The 14,702-nt window shown below is 36.9% G+C and overlaps 1 protein-coding gene across 1 annotated transcript; it reads left to right on the top strand.

Annotated features, from left to right (window-relative positions):
- Window positions 1–745: 745 nt before the first annotated feature.
- On the top strand, window positions 746–13,034 carry LOC107781155 (pleiotropic drug resistance protein 3-like). Its single transcript, XM_075217579.1, has 25 exons — window positions 746–1,140; window positions 2,472–2,884; window positions 3,088–3,211; window positions 3,700–3,785; window positions 4,671–4,755; window positions 5,223–5,382; window positions 5,466–5,542; window positions 5,731–5,784; window positions 5,875–5,965; window positions 6,090–6,391; window positions 6,477–6,758; window positions 6,908–7,221; window positions 7,408–7,568; window positions 7,656–7,759; window positions 8,441–8,594; window positions 8,681–8,821; window positions 8,943–9,016; window positions 9,123–9,455; window positions 9,555–9,845; window positions 10,832–10,915; window positions 11,015–11,148; window positions 11,268–11,495; window positions 12,005–12,176; window positions 12,307–12,561; window positions 12,674–13,034. Exons 2-25 carry the CDS (start codon window positions 2,502–2,504, stop codon window positions 12,938–12,940), a joined length of 4,356 nt encoding a protein of 1,451 aa, XP_075073680.1. The 5' UTR covers window positions 746–1,140; window positions 2,472–2,501; the 3' UTR covers window positions 12,941–13,034.
- The last annotated feature ends 1,668 nt before the right edge of the window (window positions 13,035–14,702 follow it).

The following is a 14,702-nucleotide window of genomic DNA, read 5'->3' on the forward strand; positions in this document are numbered from 1 at the left end:
CCCTTGAATATTTCTTTGCAATTTATTTTGTGTTTAAATTTGATATAGTATATATATTATATATCTAATACATATAAACTATATATATATATATATATCATGTTCAAAGACCTCCTGAGATCAGGATTTTAAATTTAAATCTCTTGATGACTTAGCACAACTCCTTGATAAAAAGCTTTCTGGTTTAAATGTTAGACCAATTGATTTATCACAGAATTTTGTTGATAAAATTGAGATTGTTTCTGACTATAAAAATGAGACGTGGTCATAGTTTAATAAACTCAAGGGTTTAGTTAAAACCAATAGTAGGTATGCTGACAAGCCTAGAATGCAAACTTACTATTATTCCCGTCCTACTCCTCAAGATGTGTTGATCGATATATATATATATATATAGTATGCAGGAAATTGTCTTAGATAAAAAAATTCAAAAAAAATAATTCGGAACAAAAAAGCCTGTTTAGGCCCGTGGGTCCGGCCCATTTAGCTCGGGACCATATGGGCTTAGGCCCACAGTGGACCGGTTCCCTAATTTGGACCGTTAGGCCCGAGACAGCCAAAATTCGGGACCATTTGGCCGGGACCGTTTAGCCCATTTAGGCCCCGGCCCCGGCCAGAATACAGCCTTGTTTAGGGTGGTTGAAAGTATTTTGCTTTTAAAATTTAGTCGTGAAATTTGAAACTTCAGACCATCCGTCTGTCACAAATCTCTTTTAAGAACAGAAGTGCGTATATAAAACTAGATAAGTCTAATGGATTCAGCACTAATTTGCTGATTGAAAAGAACAGAAGAGCGTATAAAAGTAGATAAGTCTAATGGATTCAGCACTAATTTGCTGATTGAAGCATCAGTAAAAGACAAAGGGAAAAAAGGATGGAAAAACTCAATGCTCCTTCATCACGAGCTCAAGAAAGCTCCATATTTACAATTCGCATCAGGAAAATCCCCTATCTTGTTTCCCTTATGATTCGTGTTGGTATCACATGATTTGCAGCTCCGTAGAGAAAGTTACCGACGCAAATATCGGAATATCCTGGAGAGTTTGGTGTACGTAGCTTACCCTATTTCGTCTGACTACAGCTAAAGTGGAGAGCAATGATACAATAATGAAGATGGAGAATTTCTTCTCCCAAGTTGGTGTAAGACCCCAAATGTCTACTAGTACTACTTAAAATGGTGCCTTCTTATACGATTTGATTGGCTATGGAACTAATCAAAATTTGCGGAGGGTCAATATAGATTCAGTTATCAAAGAGAATGTGACCTAGTTCACCGAAGATGAATTCTTCTACCCACATGGCTTACGGCTGCCATGTGAATATATCAAGCCAAAGTTTTGAGCTTTTTTTTGGGTCTAATTTATGTTCTGGGAATTTCAATTAATATATTTTCCGGGAATTTAGTAAGAAGTTGAAAACCTGGGAGAAGAAAGCTAGAATTTTCCTTGGTCTGATGTTAAACATTGTTTTCTCTCTGCTAAAACCAGTGATTTAGAAAAGAAATTGCAAACTTAAAGGACTTGTAATGTTCAGTAACAAATTTGAAGGCCTAAAATAGTCCAACCCATAAACTTATGGGACCATTTGAGCCATTCTTTATTCTAGCTCTAGACATGTAGGTTGATGAATAATTATGATATTTAGGTACGTAACCCATCCTTAATTTGACTTGGAATGAATTGGACCAATAGAGCAAATACCGATGATTAATTATGCAGATGGCAACTAGTGCAATTGAGGCCTTACTTAGATTATTAGTTGACTGTTCTTTCGCTGATAAATGTTCATACATAATAGTTTTGCTGTGTTGTATTACTGTAATATTCATCTTCCTGGGGACCTTCTATTTAGCTGGGATGTCTCACGCCTTTACAAGAGTTCACATACAGAACTCACACTCACCCACCCACCTCCCGCCAACTACAAAGAATAGTTAGAATATTTTAATATCTGCTATAAACAATATGAAGTTTTGTTTCTTGTCCCTTTGTGCCAACAAAGCAGTAATGCGCATGACCGAGCTATAATGGAGCTCTATTATAGATAAAGGAGGACCCTCCTAGTTGAAGTCTTTGAACTTTGGAACTTATGAACTTGCATGTCAGAACCTTAGAATAATCATTTCTTTTTTGTCCTCCTAGGAAAGTCAACTGACTCTGTCCCTTGAGGAGTTAGAGAAATGTGCAGCACTCTTTTGTTTATTCAAAGATTTTTCTTTTGTTATTCTCCATAAACAAGCCTTATTTAATTGATTATCAACTGTAAACATCTGTTTATTCTCTAGGTATGTCTCTTTAATTTACGTTATCTATATAAAGAAAGCAAGAATGCCTTTATTCATAAAAAAATGAATGATGTATTTCCTTACCTCATCTATGTTACGGTCTAAATTTAGCTGTTCAAGCAAGCAAGAATATTTTATGTTAGACATACATGGTGCACCCCTTCTTATTTTCTGCCTATAAATACAGGTTTGGAGCTGAAAATATTTTACATCAAAAATGGCTCAGCTGGTTGGTCCAGATGAAATAGAATCATTTAGAATGGATCTCGCAGAGATTGGAAGAAGCTTGAGATCATCATTCAGGGGCCAGTCTTCGAGTTTCAGGAGCAATTCAGCCTTAAGTGCTTCTCAGAAGGACGATGCTGTAGATGAGGAGAACATGTTGGCCTGGGCAGCAATTGAGAGACTGCCAACATTTGATAGGTTGAGATCATCTGTCTTTGAAATCAATGGCAGCGACGCCAATGTTAAGAGGAAAAGAGTAACTGATGTTACCAAACTCGGAGCTCTAGAAAGGCATGTTTTCATTGAAAAGATGATTAAGCACATTGAACATGACAACCTTCAATTGTTGCACAAAATCAGAAAGAGAATTGACAAGTAAGATTTCTGTTACATACCTTGGCTGTAAAATACAACGAAAGGTCATTGCTCTTGCTTTCGAATTGCCATCTTTTTGGTGATTGATAATGCTAATTTATGAATATCATTATTTGTATGTCTCATAGTTTGTCTTCTCATATTATCAAAGGTTTATCTGTTAGACTTAATTCAACGAACTGAAAATGTTTTGACTCTTGTAGAGTTGGTGTAGAATTGCCTACAGTGGAAGTGAGATATAAAAATTTAACCATTGAAGCAGAATGTGAGCTAGTTCATGGAAAGCCTCTCCCTACACTTTGGAATTCTCTCAAAAGCATAACGATGGTAAGTTTTTTCCATTTGATTGAGCACCATTTATATTTTCATCAATTTGATCTCTTACATGTGTGCTAGTTCAAACTAAAGTAGCAGCTGTTTAATGCTGGATTTAAAAATTGATAATCAGGAGGCATTTATTAGGACTTCGACTAGGAGAAGACGTGATTAATTGAACCATCATTAGCTGGAAATAGTGGAATCTTTCTTGTGCTAATATGTCCGGTTCGATATTCGGGTTATCTAATTTTAATAATATTTTCCATTAGGTCATTTTACGTATATGTGACAACAATATGTTATTTTTCTGATGCATTGCAACCAATTCTGTTAGTAAAAGTAAGAGAGAATTGATGAGCATCTTCATAGTGATCCTGGTTTCAGAGCTCACATGTTAAATGTATAGCATAAGGTGCAAGCTCCAGCATTAGGTTATTCTATTTTGCTACTTGTGATTCTACAGGTTTCTAAATCTAGTGATTCAATTTGTTCAACAGAACCTTGCTAGGCTTCCAGGTCTACAGTCAGAACTGGCCAAGATTAAAATCCTTAATGATGTCAGTGGTGTAATAAAACCTGGACGGTATGTCGCCGAAGCTTCTCCATCGCATATGCTCACTTTAAATAGTTATGCCAATGTAGCTCACTATAAGTACGCCAACAACTTGGATTTCTAGTTTCCGACTTGCAGGAGACAGACCTTTTTCTGGTCATTGTTATTACACTGCCAGTAATTCTCATCTCATATCTGGTGCAGTTAGTGTCTCATCAATCCTTGCTCGTTGATTGAACAAGAATAACAACAGCAGAATCTGTGTTGGTTGTATTAAGCTCGGTTTTTGGTGAAAATGCTTGTGAACTAGTCATCCTTGTTTTTATTTGTTGCTTGATATTTTACATAGCCCTATTCAGTAATGGCCATGTTTTGACAGCACGTAAGAGAACCGGTTATGTGAACCAAAAAAGCATTCGGCCCCTCAATCGTGTATTTACCTTGGGAACATAATGTGCATTGTGTACGCAGTACAAACCTCCAGACACTGGGCCGTTTGGTTGATTAATGTTCTCAATCAATTTGATAGTTGCAACTGAGAGATGAATAATATACTTGTCGCATAGTATTGTTCTGCAGAAAATTAGTTGACTAGCATTGATGCAAGTGATTAGTTAGTGATTACATTATCATATGCATAAACTTGCAAGAGGTTCTTTTGAGGTACATTTGTTGTGAAGTGATTTTTATTTGGGTCAAGTGTCAGAACTGGTCTTGCATTCGCGATAATCTTGTGATGTGAAGCTTGGTGCAGCTTACTTTTTACTGCTAATTTCAGTCTACCTTTTAGTAGTTTCTTCCTCCAGCATGTTCTGATATGGACAGTTAGTTCTTCATTTTGAAGTCATTGTTTTAAAATGTGAGTTTTTGAACCGGACACTTAGAATTTACTTAAGACATTTGCTATTTTTACAGAATGACTCTATTGCTTGGACCTCCTGGATGCGGCAAAACATCACTACTGAAAGCACTTTCAGGAAACCTGGACAAATCTCTTAAGGTCTCTTCAAGTTGTTTTGCTCTTAATGTCAGAAAAGATTAAAGTTGTTTTTGTTTTAATGTCGGCAAGAGAAAAATATAGGAATACTTTCTTAAAATAACCCGTCAGCTGATATGAAGCAACTACTTTGATCTACAACATACTGGATGAGAATTAATAGGTCTTCTTTTGTAGGAATTGTTTTATTAGTGATTTCCTGGTTCTTCTTAGCCACTTTTAGTTCCTTTATATCTTTAAGATCTCAGCTAGGGAACACTTAATTGCTATCTTTCTCCCATTTCACCAAGAGAGCAGAAGCTTTATTGACTTCACCAACCCCTCCTCCAAGAAGAAACTATTGAACAATTGCACTAATTTTTGCACCTTCACTTGAACAAGAGTGATGTAGAATTCATGGTATGGATGGAGTTCAGAATATATGGAGCTAATGTCGATCTTATGTGTCTGCTTCTGGCCATGTCTAACAGGTTTCTGGGGAGATTTCTTACAATGGTTATAAATTGGAAGAGTTTGTCCCACAGAAAACTTCTGCATATGTAAGCCAAAATGATCTACACATCCCTGAAATGACTGTTAGAGAAACACTAGATTATTCATCTCGTTTTCAAGGAGTAGGAAGCAGAGCAGGTATGCCTTTCTGCACATAAAAGATAAACTGCAGAGATGAATGTTCCAGCACTGTTTCTAAAGCTATGCCTTTCCTTTTGAAGAGATTATGACTGACCTAAGCAGAAGGGAGAAAGAAGCAGGAGTTGTTCCTGATCCAGATATAGACACTTACATGAAGGTAGTTTTAACATCAATTGTTTTCATTTCATCTTTGTTGAGCTATAAGGATTGCTTGATGTATCTATTGGACACAGTGTGCTTCCTGCTTATTTGTTCAAGTAAAATGCCTGGAAAATCATTTTTGCATTCCTCTGCAATCAATGTTGTAATTGATTTTAACCTTCTAAATCAAATTTCATCATATAGGCGATTTCTATTGAAGGACAAAAGAAAAACCTTCAGACAGATTATATTCTGAAGGTAACTTTATTGAAGTACCCTCTTTCTTAATCCTTTGTTAACAATCGGAATAGAAGTTAATGATTGCCACATTCTTGTCACTGTGTTCAGATTCTTGGACTTGATATTTGTGCTGACACATTGGTTGGTGATGCCATGAGAAGAGGTATCTCGGGTGGTCAAAAGAAAAGACTGACAACAGGTAATTTTAAACCACGATCTGCTTTGTAACAATGCTGTCAGTTTGTATTTCCATTAAGTAGGCTAATGTACTTGATACCATTTGCAAAACAAGTATAAAGGAACCAACTATTTGTGTGACTTAGGCGAGCTGATTGTTGGCCCCATAAAAGCATTGTTTATGGATGAAATATCAAATGGCTTAGATAGCTCGACTACATACCAGATTGTTGCTTGCCTTCAGCAGCTGGCACATATTACAGATGCAACTATACTTGTGTCGCTTCTTCAACCAGCACCAGAGACCTTTGATCTGTTTGATGATATAATCCTGATGGCCGAAGGAAAAATTCTTTACCATGGGCCAAGAAATTCTGCTTTAGAATTTTTTGAAAGCTGTGGGTTCAAATGTCCTGAAAGGAAAGGGGTGGCTGACTTCCTCCAGGAGGCAAGTCCATAGCAGCTGTTGTTAAATGGCCCTTATATTTTTCTCTGTCAATTAGAAGTTCACCAAATCTGTTCATTGTTTTCAGGTTACATCGAAAAAAGATCAAGCACAGTACTGGCATGGAACTAAAGAAACGTATAAATTTGTATCAGTTGATATGCTATCCAGAAAATTTAAGGGATCTCCTTACAGGAAAAAGCTGAATGAAGAACTTTCTGTTCCATATGATAACTCCAGGAGTCATAGAAACTCTATAACCTTTCGTGACTATTCACTTCCTAAATGGGAACTCTTTCGAGCTTGTATGTCAAGAGAATTCCTTCTCATGAAAAGGAATTCTTTCATCTACATATTCAAAACTGTTCAGGTAAGTGATCTGTTTTGTCTTTTTATGATGATACTCCAAGTTACAAAACATTCTCTACTCATTCGCTTTATCCGAAGCAAAGATAGAAGTCACATTTTCCTTCTTTAGATTTATCACAACTTATTGCAATCTATGCTTCTACTATGCAGCTCGCCATTATTGCATCCATCACTATGACTGTATTTTTTAGAACTCGGATGGATACTGATCTTGTACATGCAAATTATTATTTGGGAGCTCTGTTTTATGCTCTCATCATTCTTCTTGTGGATGGATTCCCTGAGCTGTCCATGACAATAACAAGACTTGCAGTTTTCTATAAACAGAGCGAGTTATGCTTTTACCCAGCATGGGCATATGCAATTCCTGCTACAATTCTCAAGATTCCTCTTTCTCTATTAGAATCTGTCATTTGGGTATCTATGACCTATTATGTCATTGGTTTCACCCCTGAGGCTGGAAGGTGAGTGCTACATGTAAATATCTTCTACTTTCTTGCTTCTGTTCCTTCAACTAAATTTTTTTGTTAGTTATATCACTATCTCCAGTAGGCTTCCACTCAGCAGCTTGCACTTCGCTAATTCCAGTTGTATTTAAAGAATGATTTGAATAATTTCATGCATTTTCGTGACTATTCTGTCACTTACAGGTTCTTCCGGCAATTACTTCTATTATTTGCCGTGCACATGACATCAATCTCCATGTTCCGTTTCTTGGCATCTGTCTGCCGGACTATCGTTGCTTCTACAGTTGCTGGTAGTTTATCAATCTTATTTGTCTTATGTTTCAGCGGATTCATAATACCAAGACGTAAGCATTCCTACTTCTTTGTTCATTTTGATATGATGCTCATGTGAGGGTGAGTAGCAGAACTAAACTACTGGTATTTGACTACAGCTTCAATGCCCATTTGGCTGAAATGGGGATTCTGGATTTCTCCGCTGTCATATGGTGAGATAGGTCTTGCTGTTAATGAATTTCTTGCGCCAAGATGGCAAAAGGTGAGAGTCAATAGCTCAAATATTTTCTCTCTAAATATGCAGTACTGAAAAGTATTTTCTAAGGCATATGTATAAGAAAATGAAAACAATATTGGTGGTTGTTTTTCCATCTTCTGTCCTGAAATTACGCTCCGAGAATAAAGTGATCATCTGTTTAAGATAATGATAAAGTGTTGTCATTTGTCAGTTCTTTTTTGTTATCTGAAAGAATGAAACTGTCTAGGGAAGATTCTATTCATGTCGGTAGTCATTAAACCCAAATTTGTAACACGCAAAGCATAAATTGTCTCTTTGATTCCAGAAACACTTGAATATGCAATGTTCATCATATACATAACAAATCACATCTTATAAAGCGTTACTAATTTTTTCCTTGACAAGAAACAGTAATCTAAAGGCTACCTTGGACCCAAGCGCTTAATGTTCTTTTGTATTCCTGTTGTAACAAATCCATTCAAGCACTTCATAGGCACTCAGTAGCAATAGCTGATTTTTCTCTCCAGCTAGGGTAAGACAGTTTCAACTATAGGTAACCTCTGAAATATGCAATAAAATTCTGCATGATGAGAATAACTCCAAATTTATAACTTAGCAGTCTCATTAGATGTTTTATGCAGATTTTAAATTTAGTTGTACATATTATAGTCAATACTCAGTATCACATGCTTCATTTTTAAACAGACGCTACCAGCAAACACAAGTATAGGGAATGGAGTCCTTGAAAGCCGTGGGTTTAACTTTGATGGATATTTTTATTGGATATCAGTTTGTGCTTTATTTGGCTTTACAATACTATTCAACATCGGTTTCACCTTGGCCTTAACTTTCTTAAAAGGTACGTTCATCTATATTTTGTACTTAAAGAATCTGCACAATAGATTTTGTAATTTACGTGCTGGTTTTCTTGAAAATGTGATGCAGCTCCTGGTTCTCGCGCCATTATATCAACGGATAAGTACTCCCAAATAGAAGGAAGTAGCGACTCTTGTGATAGAACTGATGCAGCTGATAGTTCCAAGGCCACAATTCCTAGCACCACAATGCATTCTCATGAAAGAGCAGGTTACCCTCTTATTCTATTGCACGAATAATTGGCTGAGAAATCTTGCTTTTTACCATCTTTCTCATCATTCTATAGTTGCTTCCTTGCTCTTCAAAAATGATTTCTTCTGTTGTTTTCCAGGAAGAATGGTTCTACCTTTCGAACCCCTATCTCTCGTGTTTCAAGATGTTCAGTACTATGTTGACACTCCTGTGGTATCTTCTAAATCTATCTCATTTAGTATTAGATCATTTTTGGATAACTTAGAGCTGTTTAAGCTGAGTTCCAGTAGCTGAAGTTGTGGTTTTATGTCCATGTCAGACAATGAAGGAGCTCGGTTTCACTCAAAATAGGCTCCAACTTCTTTCGGATATTACTGGCGCACTTAGACCCGGTATCCTTACAGCCCTTATGGGTGTCAGTGGTGCTGGAAAAACGACCCTCCTTGATGTTCTTGCTGGTAGAAAAACAAGTGGTTATGTTGAAGGAGAAATAAAAATTGGTGGATATCCTAAAGTTCAAGAGACATTCGCTAGAGTTTCAGGTTACTGTGAGCAGACAGATATACATTCTCCTCAGATAACTGTAGAAGAATCAGTTATATTTTCTGCCTGGCTACGACTTCATCCTCAGATTGACTCCAAAACGAAATATGTACGAACTTATTAACATAGAGTTTGAATTATTATTTCTTTCATGAACACCATTCTTTCTGGCTATATCTATATTTGAACTGCTTTGGCACATCTCCAGGAGTTTGTGAAAGAAGTCCTTGAGACCATTGAGCTAGATGGAATAAAAGACATGTTGGTTGGCATGCCGGGTGTTAGTGGGCTTTCAACTGAACAACGTAAACGGCTTACAATTGCTGTGGAGCTTGTTGCAAATCCCTCAATTATCTTCATGGATGAACCCACAACAGGGTTGGATGCAAGATCAGCTGCAATTGTCATGCGCGCTGTGAAAAATGTTGCTGATACAGGAAGAACAATAGTTTGCACCATCCACCAACCAAGCATTGACATATTTGAAGCATTTGACGAGGTAAGATGTATATAAGGAGTAAATGCTTAGTAATGCAGATTGAAGTGGAGTTTGAATGACTTTCCAGTATGCAAACACTGTGATTGCATTTAATTGTGCATGTACTTAATGGTCCATGGTTGGGTGGAGAATACTTTCCAATTTGTGCACTGAGCACAATCAACAAATGCTGCTTGAACAGCAATTTCAAGGTTTTAAGGTCGGTTATATATTCGTAGGCTTCAGTCAGATTACTCGCAGAGCCTAATGTCATGTTGCTTGATATATATATAGCATTTTAGAATTCTTGGGTAGTATCTCAAATTATGTGTATCAGTGCCTGGGGAAGTTGTCCTGGAAGCCATTTAAACGGTGACTAATGAGACCTTCCGAATGACTATTTAATAATATCTAGTTCCTTACAAATGAATAGGAGAAGTGTCGTCACATGAAGGCCTTAGATCATTTATCTCTGTTGTTTCCCACATTTAAAGATGATTAAACATAGATCTTACAGTATGTCTCTTGATTTCTTCTTCACGTTGCCGTGAAATTTGCGACCTCCATTTGTAGTAAAAGCAAAGACATCTACTTAGAAGTAGGATGATTAATCATAGATCTTACAATGTTCTTTTTTATAACCGTGGTGTCCTGGCCAACTTTTACGCACCTCAACTAATTCCATGGTATACTTGCTACCTCCCACCAACAACATGTATCAGGCAGGTAACTCTGTCCAAGAGATGGGAAGAAATCACCTAGTGTTTTTGCCTCTGCTGGAATTTGAACTCGACCTTATGGTTCTCAACCCATTTCATTGACCACTAAGACACGCCCTTGGGTACTAGAAGTTACAGTATGCTCTTGTTTTCTCCTTCAGATTGCCGTGGAAATTTGCGACCTCCATTTGTCTACATCTACTTAGAAATATCTTTCAGCTTGTCTAACTATGTATCCTTCATGGATATCATCAAAAAGTTATTTGTTTTTATTGTGCTCTTTTGCAGCTGATTCTGTTGAAAACTGGTGGGCGCATGATCTACTGGGGACACCTCGGTCGAAATTCTTGTAAAATGATTGAATATTTTGAGGTGCACTAGTTTCCTATTTTATTAATGTTGCAGCAAGCTAGTAACAAAAGCTTCTTTGCATAGTAGCTGAGACTGCTGTTTGTTTTTCTCATTTGACAGGGTATCTCTGGTGTCCCAAAAATAAAGAACAACTACAACCCAGCAACATGGATGCTAGAGGTTACATCAACATCTAGCGAAGCTGAGATTACCATAGACTTCGCTGAAGTCTATAAGAATTCTGCTCTACACAAGTTAGTCATAGCTATTCACCTCATCTAGCATCATTTCTATAATGCATCTTACACATTGTATCACTTAAAACTCAAAAGCACAGTATGCATGATTCCTCTTTGGTTTACGCTTTTTGTAGAAATAACGATGAGCTTGTAAAGAAGCTGAGTTTCCCACCAGCTGGTTCAAAGGATTTGCATTTCCCCACCCGGTTTTCACAGAATGGCTGGGGACAATTCAAGACTTGCTTCTGGAAACAATACTGGTCCTATTGGAGGAGTCCTTCATACAATTTAATGCGCTCTCTGCACATGCTTTTTGCTTCCCTTGTTTTTGGATTGCTCTTTTGGGATAAGGGAAAGAAACTGTAAGATGACAAAAACACTGTTAGACCAAAGCTTCAGTTAACTTATCGACAACATGCTTCACTATACCATGCTACTTAAAAACTTTATACATCCTCATGGAAATTTCTTGGCGACTTCTAAGTAACATATTTATCTCAAAAGTGATGCTTAAAGTGGTTGGCATGAGACAGTTGAAAAAGGAATTAGGTCGTCTGATCCTATATTTTCCGCTCAGATATCCTTTCCTGTTAAGTTTGTTAACATTCAACATTTTGGCTTAGTTTTATCTTTGTTGACATCACCCACACAGCTGAAACAGAACTCTGGAGTTCCATTTTTGGTGTGTGAAGGTTGATGCAGAACTGAATTTCTGTTTAAATAATGTGACGATCTCTCTCCAATGATAATGGACTTGGTTACGTCAACTAAAATAGAGTCACTTTATATATATATATATATATATATATATATATGAAGCTAAATTATATTTCTTACTGTTTTTTTTGTTTCTCTCCCTCCTTTTTGACAGAGATAACCAGCAGAGCGTCTTCAGTGTATTTGGTGCTATGTTCACTGCAGTAATCTTCTGTGGCATAAATAATTCATCTTCTGTTTTACCATATGTGACCACGGAGCGATCAGTCCTATACCGGGAAAGATTTGCTGGGATGTATGCATCATGGGCTTATGCATTAGCACAGGTATATATAAGGCTTACAAAATTGGCATGTTGACTTGTTGAAGTTACTGGGGATTCAGTAATACCAAATCTTACACTTGTCTTCAACAGTTCACTGCTTCCTAGTTGAGTTGATTACCTTGATTTTGTAGGTGGCAATTGAAATTCCTTATCTTTTAGCTCAAGCGCTTGCATTTACTGTCATAACATATCCGATGATTGGATATTATTGGTCAGCCTATAAGGTTTTCTGGTACTTCTATTCGATGTTTTGCACGTTGCTGTACTTCACGTACTTGGGAATGATGCTTGTTTCAATGACGCCCAACTTTCCAGTAGCCGCAATTCTTCAATCATCCTTTTACACAATGTTCAACCTCTTTGCTGGCTTCTTGATGCCAAAGGCGGTAAGTGGTTCAGAATTTAAGCCGCTTTGAATGTAAAAATCAATGATTATTTTGTAATTACCTCTGTCAGTGTGTGACATTTAAAATTTTGTTTCTTTTCCCTGCATTGCAGCAAATCCCAAAATGGTGGATCTGGTTCTATTATCTAACACCTACATCTTGGACGTTGAATGGGATGCTTACTTCACAATATGGAGATGTAGATACGGAGATTAATGTGTTTGGAGAAAAGAAATCAGTAGCAGCCTTTCTTAGGGACTATTTTGGTTTTCACCACAATCAATTACCTATTGTAGCTGTTGTTTTGATTGCATACCCCCTAGTTTTTGCCAGTCTATTTGCATTTTTCATTGGGAAGTTGAACTTCCAGAGGAGGTGATATTGCAATTTATTCATTGTTTGTTTCAAATTAAATAGTTTCCATGTTACTTTTGTATATTAGACTGGGGGAAAATAAGGTTATGGTATATTCATAATACCAGGGAGAGAAGTATGGGATCTGATAAGATGCATGAATTTCTAATCTGTCTTTTCTAAGAGTAGATGAGAGTTTAAAGTTTATCATACAAAGATTATATCAAAACGGTAAAAACTTAAGCCAGAATTTGATTTTGACTTTACTTTCTTTTTCAAAATTTCTTTTTATATTAAAAACAGGACTTCTAGTAGATCTTGGTTTTGGCTAACTTAACTATATTGGGTGTAAACATCCTATGCCAGTAAATTAAATTTTTTACCATTGTAAAACATTATGATTCCATCTTAAATTTGATATTATACAAGATTGATTCCAAACCCTTTACTGTGATTAATTGCTTGTTTTGGTCGACGGATACATGTACTCGCAATCCTGATATTTATACAGGCAAAAACACTAAGCATAGAATAGGAATTAAGGGGTCGCTCAATAATTCTTACATAATTCATAACATCATAGTATTTGGCTAAATTACATAAACCCCTTCATCTTGTCTCAATCACGTGCATTCCTTATGCTTCAATCTGCCCGTGTCTGTGTACACTGTGGATGGACCTGGTTCATGCTTGGATTCCTTTGTCAATCATCAAACAAACTTCACTTGGGCCAACAACAACGCGCAAGTGTTTGAAGCAATCCCATTCACAGAGATTCAGAAATTCTGGTACTGCAAATTAGTTTCATTTCTTTTTACCATTTCTCAAACAGCTATGTTTCAGCTATTCCCTTGAACTGTAGTGACAAGTTGAGAAGGTAAAGCATTCTTGGTAGGAACTAACCGCAACAAAGATTTTATCATTACCGTTAATAGCAAAATTACAGTTACACTACCATTAAATGCTAAGCATAAGCATCTACATATCATACATGTATGCACTTAAAGTGAGTTGGGACAAGGTCCAACCCCATATCAATTAATAGCCTGAAAATGAATCTGTAGCCTATGAACAATTATTTACAATCATCTAAACAACTGAATTGCTCAGATAAATTACTGGGGAATAAAGTTCTTAACAAATTGCACAAAATCACTACTAACGGAACTATGGTCAGAACAACTTAGTGCTTTCACAAATAAGATAATGGATGAGAGAGATTCCCCTTTGGCTGACTTCAGGTCAACTGCACAGTATACACAACACTACCAACACAAGTAAGAAATAAGCATGACAGTCTGAGACTACTGCTAAATGAAAAGGAAGAGAGCTAGACTATGTGACGGAGGCTCTTGGTATAAGGAATACAATTGAATGGGGTTAATGTAGAGCTTTTTCCTTGTGGCCTTTCAATTCTCCATATTAAGATCCAAATTATACAGAAAGAACCCTCTCAGAGAACAGCACACTAGTAGTTCACCATCTTGAATGCTTGAAGGCTTTAAAAACTGTACCATGCCCAAACTCCTCAGCTCAGGTCCGCAATAATAAGAAGGTGAATGACAAGGAAAAGCATCCACATCAAAGTTAAGATTAACCCTGTAGCTTCTGATCAATGCCCACATCTCATAGTCCTCCGAGATCCATATGTCCATTGCACTCTAATGAATATGCAATTGGCAGAAAGACAAATACTCTTCCTTCACTAGGAGAGACATGGTTTCATGTGTTCCGCATTCACGTGATTGTCTTGAACTACATTGTGTTCCAGGATGAGGCATGAGGGA

This window comes from Nicotiana tabacum, chromosome 7, assembly GCF_000715075.1.
Source record: "Nicotiana tabacum cultivar K326 chromosome 7, ASM71507v2, whole genome shotgun sequence".
Taxonomy (NCBI): Eukaryota; Viridiplantae; Streptophyta; class Magnoliopsida; order Solanales; family Solanaceae; genus Nicotiana; species Nicotiana tabacum.

Bases quoted from the DNA above. Each gene is read 5' to 3' on its own strand.
- LOC107781155 (XM_075217579.1), top strand. From the start codon at position 2,502: ATGGCTCAGCTGGTTGGTCCAGATGAAATAGAATCATTTAGAATGGAT. The intron at 7,760-8,440 runs GTGAGAGTCAAT...ATTTTTAAACAG, and splicing joins TTGCGCCAAGATGGCAAAAG to ACGCTACCAGCAAACACAAG. The intron at 11,496-12,004 runs GTAAGATGACAA...CCTTTTTGACAG, and splicing joins TGGGATAAGGGAAAGAAACT to AGATAACCAGCAGAGCGTCT.